The 26,218-nt window shown below is 38.7% G+C and overlaps 1 protein-coding gene and 1 long non-coding RNA gene across 16 annotated transcripts in view; one reads left to right on the top strand and one right to left on the bottom strand.

Moving 5' to 3' along the window:
• ST7 (suppression of tumorigenicity 7) overlaps positions 1–26,218 on the bottom strand; it is a 277,197-nt gene that overhangs the window by 105,096 nt on the left and 145,883 nt on the right. For 14 of the 15 annotated variants that reach the window (XM_031012996.3, XM_055347479.2, XM_031012997.3 and 11 more), the window contains one exon: positions 4,643–4,802. The exons of the other annotated variant lie outside the window; for it this stretch is intronic. In XM_031012996.3, coding sequence (XP_030868856.1) covers positions 4,643–4,802 — 160 coding nt within the window. The remainder of the gene's footprint in view (positions 1–4,642; positions 4,803–26,218) is intronic. 15 annotated transcript variants of the gene reach the window in all.
• Positions 1–26,218, top strand: part of LOC129523796 (uncharacterized) — a 61,689-nt gene that overhangs the window by 19,841 nt on the left and 15,630 nt on the right. The gene's annotated exons all lie outside the window — the stretch shown is intronic.

Genomic DNA, 26,218 nt, shown 5'->3' with positions numbered 1-26,218 from the left:
TCAGCTCCCTTAACTATAAAAGAGAGATAATAATAATATCTGCTTCCTGGGGCTATTGTGAGGATTACAAGAGACAATATCATATAAAGATGATAGCAGACACTAAGAGTGTTAGTTATTATTATTGGAACCAAATGGCTTCTTATCGATAAAATTATTTGTTCTAGTGCTATGAAAATTTGGGACCAACGAAGTCTTGAATATATTTTTTTTACTCTACCTAAATTTCTACATCGCCATTGTTTTTCTTTATTATCTGAATTTAATCAGCACTTAAATTGCTTCTGGCCATGTAATAAAATTTAATTCAGAATTTAGAATATATACATTTATATAGAATTATTAAAATTATTTAGAATTTGGAATATACATATATACTTATGAAGATTAAAAGGAGATGATTCGTAACAGGAAGCCAAGTGACTATCCAGTTTGTTTAAATATCCAATTCTATGCAAGAGGCTATTAAAGTATCTCAGAGAATTTAAACTTGACTTTGGCAGGGATATTTTTCATGTGACAGAGCACTCTCCACTTTTCCCATTATCCTGAAGAAGGTAAACACTGCAAACCTTTGTCTTTATGGCATCTTATTTGAGAACAAGGCAAATTATCAAACAGATGTTCCTATAAACTCAAATTCAGAATGTTACTGGGCCCTTTTAAATGCCTATTTATCATCAGCTCATAAACTAAGCTGAATTAAGAAATGGTAGTGAGAAACATGGTGATGTGGCAGAATATATAAGCAGGGTTTATCAGAAACTGCATATCTGAGAGGAAAACAGCAGTTTAGCTCCCAAATAAAGCAAAACCAGTGGAATGGACACAAATGCTAACTTCAGCCAAACAATCTGAAGTTTGACTGAAGTAAGAAACTGTATAATTAACTACATTTCTCCACTGGCCCGCAGATAAAGATCACTGCAAATTGTGAGCAAGTCTGCATTCAGGCCACTTTGTACAAATCCAGAAGTTTAAAAATATATGCACAATCTGCCTGTAACCATAACAACCTTTCTCACTCCTCACTCCACCACCCCCATCCCAAGTCGTTCTTAGGTAGGCCATGTTTTTCAGCTTTTATTCAAAACAAATTATTCCTTAAGGAAAGAGCTACACTGACTTTTCATATAGAACAATGTTTATAACTGATATTTCCCATTTATTCTTACTTTTTTCAATGATTTTCTCAAATAATCAATAAAATACCATTACACTGCCTTTGCCAACATCCATGAGACTTTGTGAGCCATGTTATATTTCATGTACAATTCAGCAAAGGGCCATCTTATGATGCTCCAAGAAAATCAATAGATTCACCCTTCTGTTATTAAGGCAATAGTCATTTTATTATTATGAAGGCAATGGGAATTTGTAAACAAGTTTAAGAAAATACACTAATAACCCTCAGCTTTGGACCTTCTTGATACTTAGCATTTGAAATGAGACTATGAAATAGAAAGTGATTAAAAGTAGAAATAAATTCAGACAATGTACCTAATGTACCTTTTTAGTATTTTTCTTATTCAAAAATCAAAATCACCACAAAAAAACAGAAACAGCAATGGTATTATTCCAGTGGTATCTGGCACTTCCAAACTAGCATACATGTTTGTTTAGCTGAGTCAGCCAAATATCAGAAGCCCAAATGTCAAGAAGTGGGCAGATGGAGACCTAAATATACTTAAGACAAGTTAATTTCCATTTTTCTAAGGATAACTATTTGAACACTGTTAAGATACCAGAAAATAAATGCTGTTATCTATTATACAAGAAATGAATGGAAATACAGAATGCATAGTAGGCACTCAGTAAATACTAGTAGATATTAATATTAAATGAATACTAGTAGATAATATTATCATTGAACTAGTAATAATATCCAAAAGCTCAGTCTTAGCCAAGTAAAAAATACAAACAAAAGTAAGAATTTCCACAGGTTATCCTCAGTGAATGAATTCATTTCTTCCATGATAATTGCAGAACCTTGTGTCTAACTAGATCTGATCACATCACTCCTCTGTTTAAAAAGTATCATTGGTTCCCATTCCACTGAAGATAAGTCCCAGGTTCCAGTTTCCTTAGCACAGCATGAGCTGCTTGGCAACTTTGGCTTCTGCCACAATCCAGTCCCTTTCCCATATGTCCTGTTTTCTAGTCACATGAAGCCAACTTTTATTTCTCGAACATGCCATGTTTCTCATGATGCTCTGCCTACAAGTCTCCCTTTTCCCTTATTCATCCATCCAAATCACTATCTAAATCAAATGTCACCTCCTGGGAAGCCTTCTCTGATAGTCTGTACACTGTCTGTCTACTTCCATTAATCTTTAATATTTTTACCTTCAGCAACACTTACAAAATTGCATTATAATTTTTAAGGCACGGCTTTATTTCTAGCTTCTTGTAGTGTCCTATTTCTTTGAAACTCAATGAATCAATGCATGAGTGCATGCAAGGCCTGTACTTTCTCCTCTTATAAAACAGGTGGGAAGAATTTCCTAGCTCAGTCTCTTTGTCACCTCAGTAAACATTTTCTAAGTACTTCTTATGAACCTGGTCTTGTATAGGTTTTTAAGAATATGATTTTTTTAAAGGCAAAGTTCTTATCCCCATGGAAAACTCTGTCTATTGAAGGAGACAAAGTGGTAAGTGCTCTGGTTGCATGAGGAAAACATACAAATCTAAGGAAAACAAAGGAGGAGATCCTGACCTAAGCTGGGAAAAGTAGTTTGCTCCTTTAAGGAGAGAGCCACCAGTTCTAAAACATGAAGGATAAAGAAGAAATTTAAAAAGCCACATTAGTTTTTTTGCTTCCTCTCTAGAATAACCCATCCACATTTCATAACTGTCTAACCAGGTTATAAGAATCAAGGATCAGTGTATACATAAATTTTGTTCCAGATTTTAAGTCAATACTCTTTTAATAGACTCTGCCAGCCAGCTATGAGTAGTACTGGGCACCTCTTGGTACAATTTATTTTATCCTAAAGGGTATACATATAAAAGATGGCATTGCTCAGCCAGGTAACAAAATTGTCTGAGACGTTGTAAACTCATCCACCCTCTGAAAGGAAAAGAGACCTCACCAAAGCAAAACATTACTTTATCCAGCTAGTATAATAAATGCTATTTATTATTCTAATGAGGAATCTTGATCATTCAGTCACCAGGCATGAGCAGTGATGGATAACTGTTACCACTGTGCATGTGCTGTGAATATCCCACAGATTAATTGTGCTCTTGTCTGACTTGAGTCACTACAGCCTTTGAATGACAAAGAACATTGTAGAAAATTAACAAATTGAAAACAGAAACCATCCTCATTAGAGATCATTTTTTATAGTGAATATATTTATATTTTCATTGAAGTTTCCCTTCTGTCTCTACTTGATCTAAATCTCTTGATATCATTTCTCAATGCAATGAAGAGTTCATACCCTTCCCATTGTCCCTGTTATTTTGCTGTCTCTCTTAGTGGATGCCTTGATTAAGCCTTATTCTTTACATAAATGTTGATGCTATTCTTAGTGCTGTAACAGCAGCTTTGTTTCAAAGAAATAGTAGACACTGCAAGATGCTAGAGATACTACAATAAAGCCATACCTTAAAAATTACAATGTAATTTGATGTGTTGCTAAAGGTAAAAATATTAAAGATTAACAGAAGTAGAGAGATAGTGTACAGACTATCAGAGAAGGCTTCCCAGGAGGTGACATTTGATTTGGATAGTGATTTGGATGGATGAATAAGGGAAAAGGGAGACTTGTAGGCAGAGTGTCATGAGAAACATGGCATGTTCAAGAAATAAAAACTGGCTTCATGTGACTAGAAAACAGGACATATGGGAAAGGGACTGGATTGTGGCAGAAGCCAAAGTTGCCAAGCAGCTCATGCTGTGCTAAGGAAACTGGAACCTGGGCCTTATCTTCAGTGGAATGGGAACCAATGATACCTTTTAAGCAGAGGAGTGATGTGATCAGATCTAGTTAGACACAAGATTCTGCAATTATCATAGAAGAAAATGAATCTATTCACTGAGGTCTGAGAAACTATGGACAAGGAAGCTATAGCATCAGGTTGGGAACACTGACCTAAATGACCATTGGTTAAGTCAAATGGGAAAAAATAACATTAGCTCGGCACAGTGGCTCACACCTGTAGTCCCAGCACTTTGGAAGGCCAAGGCGGGCAGATTACTTGAGCCCAGGAGTTTGAGACCAGCCTAGACAACATAGCGAAAGCCCATCTCTACAAAAGATACAAAAATTAGCCAGGCATGGTGGTGCACACCTGTCGTCTCAGCTACTTGCTAGGCTGAGAGGTAGGAGGATCACCCGAGCGTAAGAGGTGAAGACTGCAGTGAGCCGAGATCATGCCACTGCACTCCAGCCTGGGTGACAGAGCAAGTCTCTCACATAAAAAAAAAGGAGGGTAAAATTAATAAGATAAGCATTTCCTTTCCCTAGGATGTTTATACCCTCCCTCTCTGATACAGGTTGTCAACTCCTTGGGAAAATGAACTGCATTTTTCTCTGAAGCCTAATGTTTAACAACATTCTTACTCTCTTAGTATGAGTAACAATAATAATTTAGTAACAGTAAGCAAATATATTGCAAACTGAAGGAAATTCCATACCTGAGACACTTTGCCTATTGGAATCTGAGTCCCCGTTACTGGAATTAGAATTGTTGGAAGAGTTGTTGTCAACCCCTCCCAGAAGGGGGCGCAAGTGGCTTACTGAGACTTGTTCAATGAATGAAGTTCCATATTTGCGAAAATACCACCATTCAAATATCTAGAACAGAAAAATAAGCGTGTTTATGGTCCCTGTTATCATTTACGACTTCTGTACACATGCCCACAAAACATGTTACATTTACTAATTCCACCTTAAGTACATTTTATTTCAAAAACTGTTTATTCTAAAAATTAGGTTTTAGTAAAATTAATAATAACATTTAAAATTCTCAGTGTGGTTTTCTCTGCTTAATACTGGCTTCAAAAAACTATAACATCAATCATGGATAAAACAACACTGTTAAGAACTGCTCAATATAACTTTTCTCCAAATTTATATATAATATTCAAATAACAAAATCACCATAGCTGAAAGACAATTCCAGAAATGTATATAAATAAGTCAGTTTTTGAAATACGGCTTATGAAATATTCCAGTTCTTTGCACTTTATATTCTGATAAAAACCATACCTCTGTAAAATGCTTAAGAGCAAAATCGGGGTAGAGGTGGGGCAGGAAGGAGTGGGGGTGCTTGGTAAGACCTCCTTAAGGAAATACTGGTTTTACAGAACAAAAGAATGAGCTGTATCCCATTTCCCACATGGATAGCACCCAGCCACTGAGGTTCAGCATTATTCCACTTGCAGAGAAGTGCTCTATAAACACAAGCATCTGTTGTACACCATTAATGTTTCCTAGTTCACAAGCCTACTAATTGTTATGTACTGTGAATTACAAAAGGGAAAAGAAGTAACTTTCAGTAATGAAAGAACAATGATGCTTACATGATTAGATTGAAGTCAGGACCTCCTAAGCACTGGAAAAGCAAGTGACCTCCCCCAACCCTTCTTACCTGGGATCTCTGCCTCTCTACAGTGAACACTTCCTACCACTGCTCAAAGCAGTTCTCTCCCCCATCTTTTTCTCTCCTCCCTGATTGGGGGTTTCCTTAGGCAGTCACAAATCATTCCACAGAAGAAATTTAAGAATCAATCATATCCCAGAGTCTCATAGGATAGCTACATTTTTATAACATAAAATGTGCAATTAACATAGAATTACTTTTACCCTTACTTATTCCATAAAAACAAGATTATCTACCCTGGAACGGACTTTGGGATATAATTTTAAAACTGATGTTTTCCCTGTTTTGTTCTATTAAAGATTTCTAAAAAGATATAAGGAGCATTTATGAATGACCAGAAGGAAGTATCAATCAAATGAAATGTTTCCAATCCTATAATAGGACGCCTTGATTTAATCCCAGGGAGTTACTCTTTTTGACTATAGGTTGAGTATCCCTTAAATGAAATGCTTGGAACCAGAAATGTTTTGGATTTTGAATATTTTCAGATTTTGGAATATGTGTATCACACTGGCTGAGCATCCCTAATCCAAAAATCCAAAATCCAAAATGCTCCTGTGAGCACTTCCTTTGAGTGTCAGGTCAGCACTCAAAAAGTTTCAGATTTTGGAGCAGTTAAGATTTCAGATTTTCAAATTTTTAAAGTGCTCAACCTATCGTGAATTATCACATGTTAAAACATCCAAGTATTTTCTCTGGGCAGAGAGGGGGGAATATACGATCAAGTTAAGAAAGGACAAGACTAATCTGTAACATTTGGAATGACTAGGAGTGGGATTTTGCATAAAAGAAAGCTCAGGAATGATAAATTTACACACCATGGATCTAGAAGGGAGTCTATAACCCCAGGTGAGTTATTATCTGAACGTCGGTTTCTTCAACTGTAAGTGGAAATCATATTTGTTATTTATCTCAAGGGTCCTGAATTTTCATACTAACCCCATGTAAAACACCTAAGTCGGTGCCTGCTGCAGTTGGTTTTCAAAAGTAATAGCAAAGCTGCCATTTACTATGTTAATGATGCACATCCCTCCCATGGGCAGCACACCTCACATGCTGCCATGAGGCACCCCGCTTTATGCCAGTCTATAATTCAGGTTACTACAGCATTTTGCCTGTTACTAGACAGTTGGTAGAAAGTACTGTAAATCATCATGACGAAGGGTACTGCTCACTGTACAATCCTGACCACTCAACAAGGCCCTCAACAGATTCATGGCTTTGCCTTTATTAGAAGAGAAGACTCCAAAGGACCCAGAAAATTCTGTGCCCCAAGTCATTTTTCTGCTTTCTATATTGTGCTGCTGGAGTACCTGCCAGTCCTTAGTTCATTGATTCCACACAGCACTACATGTTCCACACCAATCACAAGCGGTGCTCCAGGATTACAGACTTAGCCCCTGCCACTACAAGTCTATGTCACAGATCCATAATACCTCTCACAGGCTCCTGGCATGCCTGTACCCATCACACACACACAAACCCTGGGTTTCTTCAGATTTCTCAGTTCTTCCAGCAGAACCATAAAGTGTCAGCGCTAAAAAGGACCTTAAAGGACTATGTAGAGTCCACTTACAGATGCAGAATGAGAACTACCCATCAAGTTACAATGACCTGACCAAAGTCACAGAGCTAATTAAATAGTCACTTAGCCTAAAGCCCCTACTCTCTGTCACTATCTTACCAAGGCCCTATATCAAGACTTTATAGTTCCCTCGCTTCATGTAAACAGACAGATGTAGCCTATCATTCCTTTTTTCAAATCTTTACTTCCAAGTGCCCTCTGACACTGTCCCTCTGTGCTTTCCTAGTTATAAAAACCAATTCAGAAGTAGTAGTCTATCAAATGGGACCAGATTATTCATCCTAAGGTAAAAAATGATTCATATTAACTGGACATTTGCTTTGTAATAGGTGATAGACCTTCCACCCAGTATTTCTAATGCGGTAATAATAGACCTCAGTAAAGACTGGGTTATTCGTGCAGCTGCTTGGGGAGGAAAAGGAGGGCCTTCTCAGGTCTGTCATATCACTGCAATAGTACAGCCCCTGCTGTGTACAGAGAACATAAGTATAAAGATGGACCTCTGCTGTGTAGAGGGGGCACTAGAATAAAAAAGGACCCCGTCCTTCTAATAAATATTGAATGAACAACTAGGAAAGAAAGAAGGGAAGAACTGAAAGCCTTCTGAAACTTCAAACAGTGTCTTCATGTAGGGTCTTAACATAAAAATCTTTCCCTTATCCTGAAACATGTCAGGCTTTGGGCGAGCACCTCACAGTATTTTAAAAGAGCTGCACAGATCCAAATGGGCAGATGGTGTTATTTAATGCGCACATATTTGGTGTCACTTTGAATTCTTTTCCCTGGTGCATACCTACAATGTAAACAGCAAAGCTCTCATAAACAAATTTAGATTTTAAAAGCACTTCTTGGACATGCTAGTAGCTCAGTGGGCCTGTCACAGTGGAACAAAACAGTTTTTGGTCTGACAAATAACCAAAAAATTAAAATATAAATATGCATTTCATAGTCTTAAAAACTTAACCTCTCCTGTGCTTTTTTCCTGTTGATGCTCTGCCCCTGAGAGGGTCAAGTAAGACGAGAACTAAAAAGTATCAAGCTGGTTTGGGATTTAGGAAGTCAACAGGAACCTCACCATTTAGTTTAAAGGCAAAACCCCTTTAAACTAGATAGCTGGGCTATGTGACCTTGGTTGCTTTTCTTGATTCCTTGGGGCTTAGTTTTCTAATGTGTAAAATAAGATCACTGTAAGCATTCAGTTGATGTTGGATGAAGAGATGGAGAGAGAAAGGGAGGGATGACTAGAAGACTGAATGGAAGGATATTTGGAAGGTTGACTGGGTGGATGATAAGGGCTGGCCTGGTTGATGTAACGGGAGATTGTCTAAATCAACAGTGGGATCAATAAAAGGTTTTGTGTTCATTTTGTTTTTTATGAAAAAGAGAGTTTCACACATGTTTGTGTTAGGGGAAAAAAATCCAGTGGAAAGAGAGAAACTGATGGTGGGAAAGAGTACAAATTACCCAGAGACATGATGCCAAGTCCATTCTGCCTTTAAAAAGTAACCTACCGGCTGGGCGCGGTGGCTCATGCCTGTAATCGCAACACTTTGGGAGGCCAAGGCGGGCAGATCACCTGAGGTCAGGAGTTCGAGACCAGCCTGGCCAACATAGTGAAACCTCATCTCTACAAAAATATAAAAATTAGCCAGGCGTGGTGATGGGTGCCTGTCATCCCAGCTACTCGGGTGGCTGAGGCAGGAGAATTGCTTGAACCTGGGAGACGGAAGTTGCAATGAGCTGAGATCGCGGGGCTGTACTCCAGCCTGGGTGACAGAGTTAGACTCTGTCTCAAAAAAAAAAAAAAAAAAAAAAAAAAAAAGGAACCTACCACTTCTCACTTCTTGCTCTAAGATAGGAAGAAAGAGAAAGAAGAATGAATAGGGGGAGACATTCTATTTTGGAAAGTAGAGTGTGATATGAGCTGTTTCCCAGGTTAGAAGGCAATAACTGGATAAAAACTGGGTGACACTGATCTCAGTGGAGGTGCAGGTTAGGTTTATCTTCTGGGAATAAGAGATGTGGGGATGGAATTGGGAATGAGAGGGCTGAGGAAGTGGTTTGGACCTATATCTTACAAGGCAGAAGGGCCAGAAGCTATACTCAGGGCCCAGATCATATTTAAAACAAAGATCCATTTGGCAAGGACCCAGTTACCAATGCCCAGTGAGCTCCTTCATTATTATTTGACAGAAGCAGAAAGGATAACCAAGGAGCACTGGGGCTGGGAGCTGGGGGCAGAGACCCAGGTTTCCAGCTGGCCTAAGCTTCAAACTTGTCTCATGTTTACCTGCAGCGAACAAAAATCAGACAAAGGAACAATAAACAAGGCCTTTCCATCAATCTTGCAGACCTAAAAGTAGACTCTTTGTTCAAGATGCCTAGATTCTTCCTATCCAATAAGTCCTCCTCTTCTTTTGAACTGCATATTCTATACATAAAACACTTCATGTGTCAGGAATTTCCCTACGCCCTATTATCACACTCAAAAATGCCTCCAGATTTCCACACAGCAAAAGCTTAGTAATTCCACACCAACACCATTAAACCCATGGGAAACAGAAAGATGTCAAAGCTTGAAACTGGCTAAGTGCTTCTTAAGAATTAAAGTAGACAATGATGTCACAGGAGGATAGATACAGTGATGGTAGAGACTGAAGAAGGAATACGAAACTTTATGGCAGTCTACTCCTAGATAGAAAGATTGCCAAATCAACACCTGCTCCAAGTCTTCAAAAATATATCTGGTGGTAAACAGTTTTTTTTTTTTTTTGGCAAAAGGGATTATCTGGGCTTAAGAAGATAAACCCAGGCAGTTGGCATGTGTTACAGTAATACCTGTAACATTTTTAGTTTCTTTTTTGATCCTAAAGTATATTCTTTTTACCATATTGACTCTTTCAAAGTCCTTCCTAATTCCTCATGACAGATCAAACTTTTTTTTTTTTACATTCTTGGTTTCTGTATATTTTGTTTAGGAATATAGAATAGCAACTGAGTGGGTCTTGGCCTCCTGCTTCCTAGATCTCAGCCAATCCCTCCTCAGCCACCTGTTCCCCTCAACAGTTGCAGGGGCTATGTAAACTGGCATTCTGCCCTTCCACCCGCCTTTGTGGCCACCTGTTGCCAAGACTTTAAGAAAACACAGGGAAGTAAGGCTCTCTTCAAGGTCAACAGCCAATGGTCCATCCCCACCTCAGTGTCTCTAAGTTCACAGGATGAGATTTTCCACTGCAGCATTAACTACTATGGCCTAAAAGGGAGGGTAACTCTCCTGAACAAAGCCCTGGAGACCACTGAGAATTGGGAAAAGCCAGCCTGTGTCATTCATCTCAAGCCCTGCCAGCTGTCCTCTAGGTCCCTCCTCTAGAGATTCTAATTCAGTTGGTCTGGGTGGTGCTCAGAATCTATCATTTTAAACAAGCTCCCAGATAATTCTGATGCAGTCAGTTCATTCATTCATTCCTTGGATCTTATGTGCATTTGACAAATATTTTCTAAGTATTTACCCTGGCATTTCATGTACAGTAGCACACAAAAACACAGATATGGTTCCTGCCTTTGTGATGCTTCTATTCTAAAGAGGAAGAAGACAATAAAAGATCACACAAATGAAATATAATGATAAATGTGCTAAGCATTGGTCTATGTCTAGGCTGGACAAATCTGGCCTAACCCATGGCCTATTAGAAAAAGAAAAAATGTTTCCTCCAAAGAAGGTCGCAGTCTTCCTCTTCCCTCTTTCTTTTCCTTTTTCTTTTCTCTTTCCCTCTCCCCACTCTCTCCTTCTTATCTACCTGACCCACTTCTGTGTGTCTGTTAAAATGAAAATATCAACCGCTACACCCTGCTGCTATCCACCTTCCCAGGCAAACCTTATGAGAGGCAGAATGATGCTAGGGCAGAGTGGTGGAAATTTAAATTCTAGTCTTCACTCCATCCTTACCTAGCAAAGTTTCGTAGGTAAGTCACAAGTTTTCTGAATGCCTAGTCCTTAGGTCTTTACTGATTTAAAGTGGATTGCTTCTGAGCATTCCTGCCTCAGCACTGCAACTACATGACTTTCAAGTCTCTCAATTTGTGCTGAAATGCAAGCTGAAAAAGCCAAAATGGCAGTTTTGTCCCTTTATCCGCCATTAGCTCATTCACCTTCTTCACTTCTGCCATATCTTATCATTAATCTGTTCTACCCAAATGCTGAAATCCACAGTCAGTCCACGAGAGGTATCAATCTACTTTCTTTGCCTGACACAGGGTCCCCTGCAGAAGATCATTTACTTCCGTGGTGAACACAAGAAGCTGTAATCTGACAAGGTTAAATGAGCCTATTTCCTCTCATTGTCTGCAGGCTCCCCAGCCATCTGGCCCTCACAGCATCTCTCTCATTCTTTATTCTAGAGTCAAGAGACAAGGTGCTTCAGAGATGATGCAGCTTGACATTTATGGGCTGCTTCCCACCCCAATCCCCCAAGAGCCCTTCTAATCAAGTTTCCCTGTGTCTTTTTCCACTCTTCGTTCCAGAATCACCATTATTTTGGGTGATCCATATGCCTATCAATTAAAGTGCTACATGAGTGCTGTTCAACTTCTTGAGATGGATGAAAAAGGAATGAAAGGAGACATAGCAATCTTCAACTCCGCTCCTTTACTTTTGAATAAGAGGTGATGGAAGGCAAGGTCAGAGAGATCTGGGTTCAAATCTCATGATTTAACTGCTATATAACCTTGGCCAAATTATTTAAACTTTGTGTCTGTTTTCACTTAGCAATATAAAGACACTGGTCATACCCACCACTCAGAATTTCAATCAGAACTAAATGAAATAATATATGCAAAGTGCTTAATATAGTACACCTGGCATGGAGTGGTAACTCAATAAATAGATCTTTTGTTATAACTCATTCCTATTCAATCGTCATCTGCTACCACTTTCCCAAAAACACACTTCTTTTACATTTAATCCATGAATTAATTATTTTATTTACCATTCTGATTTTCTCCATTTCCTGTTCTTGATTCTGACTTTTAAAAATTATGCTCTGGATGCCTCTTAAAAATACCTCTGTTTTATATATATATATATATATATATATATATATATATATACACACACATACACATATATGTACATATATGTATATCTATATACATATACACAAATATACATATCCTGTATCCTATTAAAATGTGTATTGATCCCTATATCCAATGAAATACATACACACACATTTTAATAGGGATATAGGAATCTATGTATAAATGTCAATGCAACATTGTATGCATTCTATCAACATTTTGAGATAATTAAGGGGAGCATTTTCTGCACATATCCACCTTACCACTCTCAAAAGCGAAGCAAAATCCAGAGATTTTTCTCCACTGTAATAAACACTCCCTGCAGAGGCTGGGCATGTCTTTGCTAGCAGATAAGACTAACTTGGCAGGTCTGGACTGTGATGACAGGTGCAGTTCTTGTGGATGGAACTGGACTGGGATGGGAAGGCTTGTGCCAAGCAGGCAGAGGGGTATCTTGAAATTAAGCAAGGGAAAAAGCTGGATGGATGGGTATAGGCACAGGAACTAAAAGGGAAGAGTGAGCTAGATGGTATAACAAAGTCATTGCTAGCTTTCACCTTGTGAACTAAGAAGTATTAGGGATATCTAATAAAATATACACCTGTTTAAGTACATTGTATATCTGTTCAGTTAATTGACTTTTTCTTTACAGAGGAAATATCAGGGTTTTTCTTTGTTTTTAGCTCTATTTTCCAAACAAATCAAATTTAATTTGATAATTTTAGTCTCCAGCATAGAAATCCTGAGGCCCCCAAATAATCAATTTCCCCAGGGTCAGCCGTGTATTTTAAATGTCCATGGCAGGCTCCTAGGACATTGCTTAGGTGAGAGCAGTTAGGTAATTATCTCCCTGGGGCCAGGAAGCAAACTGCTAAGCATTTCCATGCACACAGCTATTTTGCAGAGCACCTGATCCTTTACCTCAATGCTGCCTCTCCCTGAAATGCACTCAGCAGAAAAGGATAGTGGCTGAATAGAAACCTTACCCTGGGTTCATTTCGAGGCCCGGCAAAGCTGAGTCCCTAAAGGCTAGGCATGTCAACAAGCTCTAAAGCAGGAGCCTAAAGCTGTACACACTGTAGTTATTTAGCTCTCACTACAGACCAGCATTTTGAGAGAGACCTTTCAAAATGTTCCTACAGGAGAGGTTTTCCTTTGCTCAAAGTTTCCTATCAGTCGGAAGCATCCTCTGCTTCCTGAGAATGCTGCAAGACAAATGTACCATAAGATAGCCCAGCAATGATCATCCGGTTCAGCAGGGGCAGAGAAAACCTCACCAGCCCAGATCTGCAAAGGCAACCAGGCTCTAGGGAAATCCCTTTATTGCTGTTGGGGCTTCCCCATCTTTGAGTTAAAAAGGAAAACAACCATTAGGCCTAGCTCACCAGAATGAAAGGAAACAACCCACACGGAGGTAATTAATTTACAGCCTGTGAATCTACACCACGCTACTCCTAGAATAAAGTCCAGACCTACCATTTGTACAGCAGGCTAGAAAAACAGCTGACCACAGAGGCAGTGAAATGAGTGACTGAGTGCAGGCTGCCTGCACAAGATGGCCTGGATTCCAACCCTGCTCCTCCATTGCTAGCTGTGTGACTGAAGGCAGGTTACTAACTGGCCTATTCTACCTATTGAGCTTACCTGTAAGTAAAAAGGAAACAACCATTAGCAATGACCTTGTTGTACTGTGGGGAAGAGTATATGAGTTAGCATGCAAAGTGCTTTAGATCAGTGCCTGGCATCATCTAAGTAGGTAACAGTCTTCAGTGACCCTCCCCTGAGAGGAGGAATGTACAAACAAAAGACAAAAGCCTACCTTTCAGCATCAGAGTGAATTACTGGTTTCAATATGAAATTGTATCCAGAAAAGTTCTTTTTTTCTATTTGCTTACTTAAAAATATTTCCAAGATGTTTTGAATGAAAATGTTAAAATACTATTGTAAATGTAAATGATAATCATCAGAGGGAGACTTGTAATGCCTTCCCTTCTCCCTCCCACAAAACATATATGCTAAAAGATTGCCATGTTTGGGGCATATATTTAGTAAGAATTTACCAAGCATTTCCCCCGTCTGAAGTTGCCTCTATTTAGGAATATTAACGTAGGTTTTTAATCATAAAGGGGTGCTGGATTTTGTCAAATGTTTTTTCTGCATCTATTGAAATGATCATGTGATTTTCATTTTTAATTCTGTTTATGTGGTGTATCACATTTATTTACTTGCATATGTTAAACCATCCCTGCATCCCTGATATGAAACCGACTTGTTCATGGTGAATTATCTTTTTGGACATGCTGTTGGATTCAGTTAGCTAATATTTTACTGAGAATTTTTGTATCTATGTTCATCAGAGATATTGATCTGTAGTTTTATTTTTTTGTTATATTGTTTCCTGGTTTGGGCATTAGGGTGATACTGGCTTCACAGAATAATTTAGGGAGGATTCCTTCTTTATTTTTTGGAATAGGGTCAATAGGATTGGTACCAATTCTTCTTTGAATGTCTGATAGAATTCAGCTGTGAGTCTATCTGGTCCTGGACTTTTTTTTGTTGGTAACTTTTTAATTACCATTTCAATCTGTTCAGACTTTCAATTTCTTCCTGGTTTAATTTAGGATGGTTGTATATTTCCAGGAATTTATCCATCTCCTCTAGGTTTTCTAGTTTATGTGTGTAAAGGGGTTCAAAGTAGCCTTGAATTATCTTTTGTATTTCTGTGGTATCAGTTGTAATATCTCCTATTTCGTTTCTAATTGAGCTTATTTGGATCTTCTCTCTTCTTCTCTTGCTTAATCTCACCAATGGTCTATCAATTTTATTCATCTCTTCAAAAGAATTGGCATAGAAGGGACATACTTAAGGTAATAAAAGCCATCTCTGACAAACCCACAGCCAACATTATACTGAACGAGGAAAAGTTGAAAGCATTTACCCTGAGAACAGGACAAGGATGCCCACTTTCACCACTTCTATTCAACATAGTACTGGAAATCCTAGCCACAGCAATCAGACAGGAGAAAGAAATAAAGGGCATTCAAATCGGTAAAGAGGAAGTCAAACTGTCAGTGTTTGCTGATGACATGATCATATACCTAGAAAACCCTAAAGACTCATCCAAAAAGCTCCCAGGAGTGGTAAATGAATTCAGCAAAGTTTTAGGATACAAAATTAATGTACGCAAATTAGTAGCCCTGCTATACACCAACAGCGACCAAGCTGAGAAGCAAATGAAGAACTCAACTGCTTTTACAGTAGCTGTAAAAATAAAAAAATTAAAAAATACTTAGGAATACACTTAACCAAGGAGGTGAAAAACCTCTACAAGGAAAACTACAAAACACTGCTGAAAGAAATCACAGATAACACAAACAAATGGAAACACATCCCATGCTCATGGATGGGTAGAATCAACACTAGGAAAATGACCATACTGCCGAAAGCAATCTACAAATTCAATGCAATTCCCATCAAAATACCACCATCATTACTCACAGAACTAGAAAAAAACAACCAAAAAATTCATATGGAACCTAAAAAGAGCTGCATAGCCAAAGCAAAACTAAGCAAAAAGAACAAATCTGGAGATATCACATTACCTGACTTCAAACTATACTATAAGGCCACAGTCACCAAAACAGCATGGTACTAGTATAAAAACAGGCATATAGACTTATGAAACAGAATGAAGAACCCAGAAATAAAGCCAAATACTTACAGTCGACTGATCTTGGACAAAGCACAACAAAACTATAAAGTGTGGAAAAGACACCCTATTCAACAAATGGTGCTGGGATAATTGGCAAGTCACATGAGTAAGAATGAAACTAGACCCTCATCGCTCACCTTATACAAAAATCACCTCAAGATGAATCAAAGACTTAAATCTAAGACCTGATACCATAAAAGTTCTAGAAGATAACATTGGAAAAACCCTTCTAGACATTGGCTTAGGCAAAGACTTCATGAAAAAGAACCCAAAAGCAAGTGCAACAAAAACAAAGATAAATAGATGGGACTTAATTAAACTAAAAAGCTTCTGCACAGCAAAAGAAATAATCAGCAGAATTAACAGACACCCCACAGAGTGGCAGAAAATCTTCATAATCTACACATCTGACAAAGGACTAATATCCCAAATCTACAAGGAATTCAAATAAGTCAGCAAGAAAAAAAAAAAAATCCCTTCAAAAAGTGGGCTAAGGGCCAGGTGCAGTGGCTGACGTCTACAATCCCAGCACTTCGGGAGGCTGAGGCAGGTGGGTCACCTGAGGTCAGAAGTTGGCCAGACCAGCCTGGCCAACATGGTGAAACCCTGTCTCTAACAAACACAAAAAATTAGCCAGGCATGGTGGCACATGCCTGTAATCCCAGCTACTTGGGAGGCAGAGGCAGGAGAATTGCTTGAACCCGGGAGGCAGAGGTTGCAGTGAGCCGAGATTGTGCCATTGCACTCCAGCCTGGGCAACAAGAGTGAAAACTCTGTCTCAAAAAAAAAAAAAAAAAAAAAAAAAGAAGTGGGCTAAGGACATGAATAATAGATAATTCTCAAAAGAAGATATACGAATGGCCAATAAACATGAAAAAAATGCTCAACATCACTAATGATCAGGGAAATGCAAATCAAAACCACAATGCAGTATCACTCCACCCCTGCAAGAATGACCATAATAAAAAGTAAAAAAAATAATAGATATGGGCATGGATGTGGTGAAAAGGGAATACTTTTACACTGCTGGTGGGAATGTAAACTAGTACAACCACTATGGAAAACACTGGAGATTCCTTAAAGAACTAAAAGTACATCTACCATTGGATCCAGCAATCCCACTACCAGGTACCTACCCAGAGGCAAAGAAGTCACTATACAAAAAAGATACTTGTACACGCATGTTTATAGCAGCACAATTTGCAATAGCAAAAATATGGAACCAGTCCAAATGCTCATCAATAAGTGGATAAAGAAAATGTGGTGTGTGTGTACGTATACATATATATATATATATATATGTATACGTACACGCACACCATGGAATACTACTCCACCATAAAAAGGAATGAAATAATGGTATTTGCAGCAATCTGGATGGAATTGGACATCATTAGTCTAAGTGAAGTAACTCAGGAATGGAAAGCCAAAAGTATGTTCTCACTCATAAGTGGGAGCTAAACTATGAGGACGCAAAGGCATTAAGAATGATACAATGGGCCAGGCACAGTGGCTCACGCCTGTAATCCCAGCACTTTGGGAGGCCGAGGCAGGTGGATCATGAGGTCAGGAGATCGAGACCATCCTGGCTAACATGGTGAAACCCCGTCTCTACTAAAAATACAAAAAATTAGCCGGGCATGGTGGCGGGCGCCTGTAGTCCCAGCTATTCAGGAGGCTGAGGCAGGAGAATGGTGTGAATCCGGGAGACAGAGATTGCAGTGAGCCGAGAAAGCACCACTGCACTCCAGCCTGGGCAACAGAGCGAGACTCCGTCTCAAAAAAAAAAAAAAAAAAGGATGATACAATGAACTTTGAAGACTCAGAGGAGGAAAGAGTGGGAAGAGGGTGAGGGATAAAAGACTACACATTGGGATTGGGTACGGTGTACACTGCTGGGGGATGGATGCACGAAAATCTCGGAAATAGCCACTAAAGAACTTAGTCAGCAAATACCACCTGTTTCCCAAAAACCTATTGAAATAAAAATTTAAAAATAAAAATAAACAAGCTTTGAAAGAAAAAAAAGAATATTAAGGTAGGAACATGAAGACTTAGGTTCTAGGCCTGACTTTGCTGCAAACAAACCACATGAGCTTAGACAAAACATTTCCTTTTCTTTCTTCTGTTAGTCTCGATTTTCTTCTCTGAAAAATGAATGGCTTAGGGATGAATGATCAAAGTCCTATCAGGTCAACAATCCCTGATTCTCCCCATGGCTTTTTAAAATTGATACATAATAGCTGTACATATTTTCAGGGTACATGTGATAATTTGATACCTTCATGTAATATGTAAAGATCAAATCAGGGTCACTGGAATATCTACCATCTTAAATTTATTTTTCTTTTCTTTGTGCCAGGAACATTCAAATTATTCTCTTCTGACTATTCTGAAATACACAACAGATTGTTAACTATAGTCACCCTAACAATCTGTCAAACATTAGGTCTTATTTATTCTATTTAACTGGTATATTTGTACCTATTAATAAACCTCAGCCAGGCATGGTGGCTCACGCCTGTAATCCCAACACTTTGGGAGGCCAAAGGAAGAGTATTGCTTGAGCCCAGGAGTTCAAGACCAGCCTGAGCAATATAGGGAGACCCCATCTCTACAAACAATTTAAAAAATTAGCCAGACATGATGGCACGCACCTGTGGTCCCAGCTACTTGGGAGGCTGAGACAAAGGATTGCCTGAGCCCAGGAGGTCAAGGTTACAATAAGCTGTGCAGTGTGCAGTACACTGAAGCCTGTGTGACCTTCCCAGCCTCTGGTAACCACCAATCTACTCTGTATCTTTGAGATCCACTTTTTAAACCCCCATATATGAGTGAGACTATGCAATATATGTCTTTCTGTACTTGGCTTATTTCACTCAACATAATGACCTCCAGTTCCATCCATGTTGCTGCAAATAACAGAACATTCTTTTTCATCACTGAAAAACATTCCATTGTGGAACATTCAAATTCCAAAGAGAACTATTTACAAATTAATCTCTGTTCCCTGATCCAATCATTCTCCCTAGTAATCATGTATTGCCCTCAAGAAAATTCCTCTTTTCCCCGTCCCACAACTTGTTTCTCCACCATAACTTGTTTTGCCAGGATCCAAGACCCCAATCTTTCTGTAACCTCAAGATCATATATAAGCTTCTTAACCCCACTGAGATATTGGGTAATCACTCTGTAGTTCTCCTGTGCACGTTAATAATACATTTCTTATGCCTTTTCTCTTATTAATCTGCCATTTGTCAGTTAATTTTTCTGTCAACCTTTCAAGGATGAAGGGGAAGTTTTCTGTTCATCTCTGCAATATATACCACATATTCTTTACCCATTCATCAATTGATGGGTACTTAAATTGATTCTAAATTTTGGCTATTATGAATAGTGCTGCAATAAACATGGGACTGCAGGTATCTCTTTGACATACTGATTTCCTTTCTTTTGGATATATATCCAAGAAGTGAATTGCTGGATCATATGCTATTTCAACTTCTAGCTTTTGGAGAAACATCCGTTTTCCATAGTGGCTGAACTAATTTACAATCCCACCAACAGTGTACAAGAGTACCCCTTTCTCCACATCTTCACCAGCTTCTGTTATACCCAGTTTTTGTTTTGTTTTGTTTTTTGAGACAGAGTCTCGCTCTATTGCCCAGGCTAGAGTGCAGTGGTGCCATCTCAGCTCACTGCAACCTCCGCCTCCTGGATTTAAGTGATTCTGCTGCCTCAGCCTCCTGAGCAGCTGGGACTACAGGTGTGTGCCACCACACCCGGCTAATTTTGTATTTTTAGTAGACACAGGGTTTCACCATGTTGGCCAGGCTGGTCTCGAACTCCTGGCCTCATGTGATCCTCCTGCCTCTGCCTCCCAAAGTGCTGTGATTGCAGGCGTGAGCCACTGCACCTACCACACCCTTTCTTCTTACAAAAATTAGCCGGGCACGGTGGCACATGCCTGCAGTCCCAGCTACTCAGGAGGCCAAGGCAGGAGAATCACTTGAAGCCATTTTAACTGTATTGAGATGATAGCTCGTTGTGATTTTGGTCTGCATTTCTCTGATGATTAGTGATACTGAGCACTTTTTCATATACCTGTTGTCCACTCACATGTCTTCTTTTGAGAAATGTTTATTCAGATCTTTGCCCATTTTATAATTGGATTATTTGCGGTTTTGCTATTGAGTTATTTGAGCTCCTTATATATTCTGGTTATTAATCTCTTAGATGAATAGCCTGCAAATATTTTCTCCCATTCTATGGTTTGCCTCTTCACTTTATTGTTTCCTTTGCTGTGCAGGAGCCTTTTAACTTGATATAGTCCCATTTGTCTATTTCTGCTCTGGTTGCCTGTGCTTTGAGGTTTCACACAAAAAATCTTTTTTTTTTTCTTTTTTTTCTCATTTTTTTTTATTGTACTTTAAGTTTTAGGGTACATGTGCACATTGTGCAGGTTAGTTACATATGTATACATGTGCCATGCTGGTGCGCTGCACCCACTAACTCGTCATCTAGCATTAGGTATATCTCCCAATGCTATCCCTCCCCCCTCCCCCCACCCCACCACAGTCCCCAGAGTGTGATATTCCCCTTCCTGTGTCCATGTGATCTCATTGTTCAATTCCCACCTATGAGTGAGAATATGTGGTGTTTGGTTTTTTGTTCTTGTGATAGTTTACTGAGAATGATGATTTCCAATTTCATCCATGTCCCTACAAAGGACATGAACTCATCATTTTTTATGGCTGCATAGTATTCCATGGTGTATATGTGCCACATTTTCTTAATCCAGTCTATCATTGTTGGACATTTGGGTTGGTTCCAAGTCTTCGCTATTGTGAATAATGCCGCAATAAACATACGTGTGCATGTGTCTTTATAGCAGCATGATTTATAGTCATTTGGGTATATACCCAGTAATGGGATGGCTGGGTCAAATGGTATTTTTAGTTCTAGATCCCTGAGGAATCGCCACACTGACTTCCACAATGGTTGAACGAGTTTACAGTCCCACCAACAGTGTAAAAGTGTTCCTATTTGTCCACATCCTCTCCAGCACCTGTTGTTTCCTGACTTTTTAATGATTGCCATTCTAACTGGTGTGAGATGGTATCTCATAGTGGTTTTGATTTGCATTTCTCTGATGGCTAGTGATGATGAGCATTTTTTCATGTGTTTTTTGGCTGCATAAATGTCTTCTTTTGAGAAGTGTCTGTTCATGTCCTTTGCCCACTTTTTGATGGGGTTGTTTGTTTTTTTCTTGTAAATTTGTTTGAGTTCATTGTAGATTCTGGATATTAGCCCTTTGTCAGATGAGTAGGTTGCGAAAATTTTCTCCCATTTTGTAGGTTGCCTGTTCACTCTGATGGTAGTTTCTTTTGCTGTGCAGAAGCTCTTTAGTTTAATTAGATCCCATTTGTCAATTTTGTCTTTTGTTGCCATTGCTTTCGGTGTTTTGGACATGAAGTCCTTGCCCATGCCTATGTCCTGAATGGTAATGCCTAGGTTTTCTTCTAGGGTTTTTATGGTTTTAGGTCTAACGTTTAAATCTTTAATCCATCTTGAATTGATTTTTGTATAAGGTGTAAGGAAGGGATCCAGTTTCAGCTTTCTACATATGGCTAGCCAGTTTTCCCAGCACCATTTATTAAATAGGGAATCCTTTCCCCATTGTTTGTTTTTCTCAGGTTTGTCAAAGATCAGATAGTTGTAGGTATGCGGCGTTATTTCTGAGGGCTCTGTTCTGTTCCAGTACCATGCTGTTTTGGTTACTGTAGCCTTGTAGTATAGTTTGAAGTCAGGTAGTGTGATGCCTCCAGCTTTGTTCTTTTGGCTTAGGGTTGACTTGGCGATGCGGGCTCTTTTTTGGTTCCATATGAACTTTAAAGTAGTTTTTTCCAATTCTGTGAAGAAAGATATTGGTAGCTTGATGGGGATGGCACTGAATCTGTAAATGACCTTGGGCAGTGTGGCCATTTTCATGATATTGATTCTTCCTACCCATGAGCATGGAATGTTCTTCCATTTGTTTGTATCCTCTTTTATTTCCTTGAGCAGTGGTTTGTAGTTCTCCTTGAAGAGGTCCTTCACATCCCTTGTAAGTTGGATTCCTAGGTATTTTATTCTCTTTGAAGCAATTGTGAATGGGAGTTCACTCATGATTTGGCTCTCTGTCCGTTGTTGGTGTATAAGAATGCTTGTGATTTTTGTACATTGATTTTGTATCCTGAGACTTTGCTGAAGTTGCTTATCAGCTTAAGGAGATTTTGGGCTGAGACAATGGGGTTTTCTAGATATACAATCATGTCGTCTGCAAACAGGGACAATTTGACTTCCTCTTTTCCTAATTGAATACCCTTTATTTCCTTCTCCTGCCTAATTGCCCTGGCCAGAACTTCCAACACTATGTTGAATAGGAGTGGTGAGAGAGGGCATCCCTTTCTTGTGCCAGTTTTCAAAGGGAATCTTTACCCAGACTAATGTTCTGGAGCATTTCCCCAATGTTTTCTTTCACAGTGTCATGGTTTCAGGTCTTAGATTTAAGTATTTAATCCATTTTGATTTGATTTTGCATACGGTGAAAGAGAGAGGTCCAGCTTCATTCTTCAACATATGGTTATTCAGTTTTTCCAGCACATTTATTGAAGAGACTGTCCATTCTCCAATGTATGTTCTCAGTGCCTTTGTCGAAAATGAGTTGACTGTAAATTTGTGGATTTACGTCTGGGCTGTCTACTCTGTTCCATTGCTATGTGTCTGTTTGTATGCCAGTACCGTGCTGATTTGGTTACTATAACTTTGTAAAATATTTTGAAGTCAGATAGTGTGATGCATCCAGTTTTGTTCTTTTTGCTCAGGATTGCTCTGGCTATTCAGGGTCTTCTGTGGTTCCACATAAATTTTAGATATTTTTTTCTATTTCTGTAAAGAATGTGATTGGTATTTTGATAGGGATTGCATTAAATAAGTAAATTTATGTGCAGAGTATTGTAAAATTTATTCACAGAGTATTGTCATTTTGATGATATTAATTCTTCCAATCCACGAGCACAAAATATCTTTCCATTTTTTGTGTGTTCTCTTCAATTTTTTTCCATCAGGGTTTAATAGTTTTCCTTGTATGCATCTTTCACTTTTTTTATTAAATTAATTCCTGGGTATTTTATGCTCTTTGTAGCTATTGTAAATGGGATTGCTTTCTTGATTTCTTTTTCAGATTGTTCACTGTTAGCATATATAAATGTTACTGATTTTTGTATGCTGATTTTGTATCCTGCAACTTTATTGAATTCGTTTATCAGTTCTAACTGTTTTTGGTAGAGTCTTTAGGTTTTTCTAAATATAAGATCATGTTGTCTGCAAACAGGGCTCACTTGACTTCTTCCTTTTTCATGGTTTTCTCTTCTATCACCTGTCTCACTGAAACTGATCTCCCCTTTTCATTACTTTCTCTCATCATCTTCTGTCTACTCCTTGTCCTCTCTGGATATCATGTAATTCTCAATATATTAATATAGTTTCTTACCTAGCTCTAAATAGTAAGTATATTGCCTCCTAATGAAAATATTTTTTAATTAATAAAATTAGAAACCTTTGGAGTGAGAGATTCATTCCCATACCTTCAGCACTTACCACAATTTTTTCTGTGGTTTTCTAGCAAAACCGTTTCTGCTGGCTTCCGTCCACCAAATCCTCTCTTAGATAATTTTCCTCTGCCCTCAATCCCCTAGATTGAAGAGATTATCTAAAGCCTTTCTCTTCTCCATTCATTGCTCTAGGTCAGACTCAAATATTTTTACTATTTCCCATTTGGACAATTTATATTGTTCCTCAACAGGTTAAGTAGAAGTAAATTTTTGAGGTGATTGTTCTCTGAAGCCAAGAGTTCCTGCCTCCGCCCCGACAAATGTGAAGACCAATGTGGGGCTGCTATATTCTTCTTTGCAAAGTAATAATAGTAAAATAGCACTACCATACACTATCACCATCATTTCAGAAGAAAATTTTAACGTTAAAAAGTAAGAAGGACACAATCTCAGAATAAGACACAGTCCTTACATGGAATAAATTAGTGACCAGCTTTATAGCTTTATGGAGCCACTTTCTACAGGGTCTTTATTTTTATCATATCTCTAAAGAACAGGGAAAACTTCAGAGACACAGGTGAACAGATTAGTATTTAAGAGGCGACATGGTATAAAGTATCGCATATACCTTATTTCAACCCATTTTAAGGAGGAAGTTTAATATGCTTCCCCTCAACTTGGGTTGGTCTTTGCAGCCAGCATTGGGCTTTCTAGTTGGATTTTCATTTATCCAAAACAGATTTTTAGTACCAGAAGTAGTTCTAGAGAAACAGAATTTTGAGGATAGATTTCTTTAGTTGGTTTTGGGGTTTCTGGAGTTGGCTGCTTAATATAATTAGACCCAAAAATGCTAAGGACTCTACTTCTAATAGTATGGAGAACACTGACAGTCCTTGGCGTGAACTGTTTAGAGAGTTATGCAAAATAAATGCATTTGATACTCCTGATTCACCACTCTTGAGAGGCAAAGAGTTTAGCAACTCTACACATAATACCTTTGACCATATGTGGAGAACCAAGGAATATAACGAAGTTGGTTGGTTGCTCTTAAGTTCACTGGACAAGGTGATGAAAACAATGAACTCAGGGATTCTAACTCCTGGCTCCAGAAGCACATACTGAGCTTCGAATCTTCTAAGAGTGCCCTTAGTGAGAGTCTCATCTCTTGTAGAGAAAGAGCTGGAAATTGTGGAAAATCAGACACAAGCTCTTATGTGAGTGGCTGACCTGCAATGAGAGGTGCATGCTCAGGCTCTCCAGGTATCTACTGTTAAAGTGAGGGCATTAACTGGAAAAGAGTGGGACCCTGAAACTTGGAATGGAGATGTGTGGGAGGACATTTAACACCAACTTTAAACATCTCATGCCACGAGTTTAACAATCCATATGACACAGCAAAGCAAGATGAACCTGGATGTTCTCTGCACACGAAAAGATCCTCCCCACACTGCCATCATCCCTCTCCTCTGTTTGCAGGTTTCTGTCCTCCATACATTTCTTCATCTTTTTACTCTGGCTCCTCACAAGCTCAAGCTTCCGAAATCCACCATTATTCTAGGTCCATTTATGCTCTTTGCTCCACATGTTTGCACCCTTCTCTAAAGCTTTTCTGTTTTTCTTCTGATCATCCACTTCTCTTAACATCAACTCTGTAAAAATTTTTCTTATGCTTGTTTCTATAATTTAATCACAAGTATATGGGTACAGAGAAAAAAAGCTTTTCTAAAACCTTTTTGCCTTAAAGGTCATTTAATTCTATTAGAGTAGTCCCACTGAGTTTAGATGGTCCCCATTTGAGGCCACTAAAATTAACTACTTCAAGTGTTACCATTTAGCACACCTGCAACTGTTACAAAGATAAGGTAATAGAGCCATACAAATGATAATCATATTGCTTTTTTGCATTTTAGGGATTTTTTTTAAAGGAAGCAATGCATAAATAAATGTAAATTTAGAAAGAAAAGAAGATGAAGGGAAAAAAAACTTAGAATTGTCACAATCCATGTCAATACATTTAGAAAAAACTAAGCTATATTTCTATTGATCTTGATTTTGTACAATATTCCATTTTGATCGTTGGTTTTGTTTGTTTGTTTGTTTGTTTGAGACAGAGTCTTGCTCTGTCACCCAGGCTGGAGTGCAATGGCGCGATCTCGGCTACTGCAACCTCTGCCTCCCGGGTTCAACCCATTTTCCTGCCTCAGCCTCCCGGATAGCTGGGACTACAGGTATGTGCCACTACACCCGGCTAATTTTTTTGGTATTTTTAGTAGAGATGGGGTTTCACCATGCTGGCCAGGCTGGTCTCAAACTCCTAACCTCAAGTGATCTGCCCGCCTTTGCCTCCCAAAGTGCTGGGATTACAGATGTGAGCCACTGCGCCCAGCCCCATTTTGATGATTTTTAGTTGAACTGAGTTACATTTATTTTACAATATCTTAGATAGTAAAATTTGACAGAGAATTATGTCTTCCTTTATTTTCCATTTCATTTACATTTGTTTTTCCCCTTCAACAAAGTAATATATGATTGCTTAAATTGTTTCCAAATATTTCAGAAATATAATGGGGTAGTAAAAGGCTTCTATGAGTCCACTCCCCAACATATATACATGTGCAAGATAATCACTGTAACCTGTTA

The sequence above is a fragment of the Gorilla gorilla genome, chromosome 6 (genome assembly GCF_029281585.2).
Source record: "Gorilla gorilla gorilla isolate KB3781 chromosome 6, NHGRI_mGorGor1-v2.1_pri, whole genome shotgun sequence".
NCBI lineage: Eukaryota > Metazoa > Chordata > Mammalia > Primates > Hominidae > Gorilla > Gorilla gorilla.
This window is presented reverse-complemented; position numbering and strand designations above follow the sequence as displayed.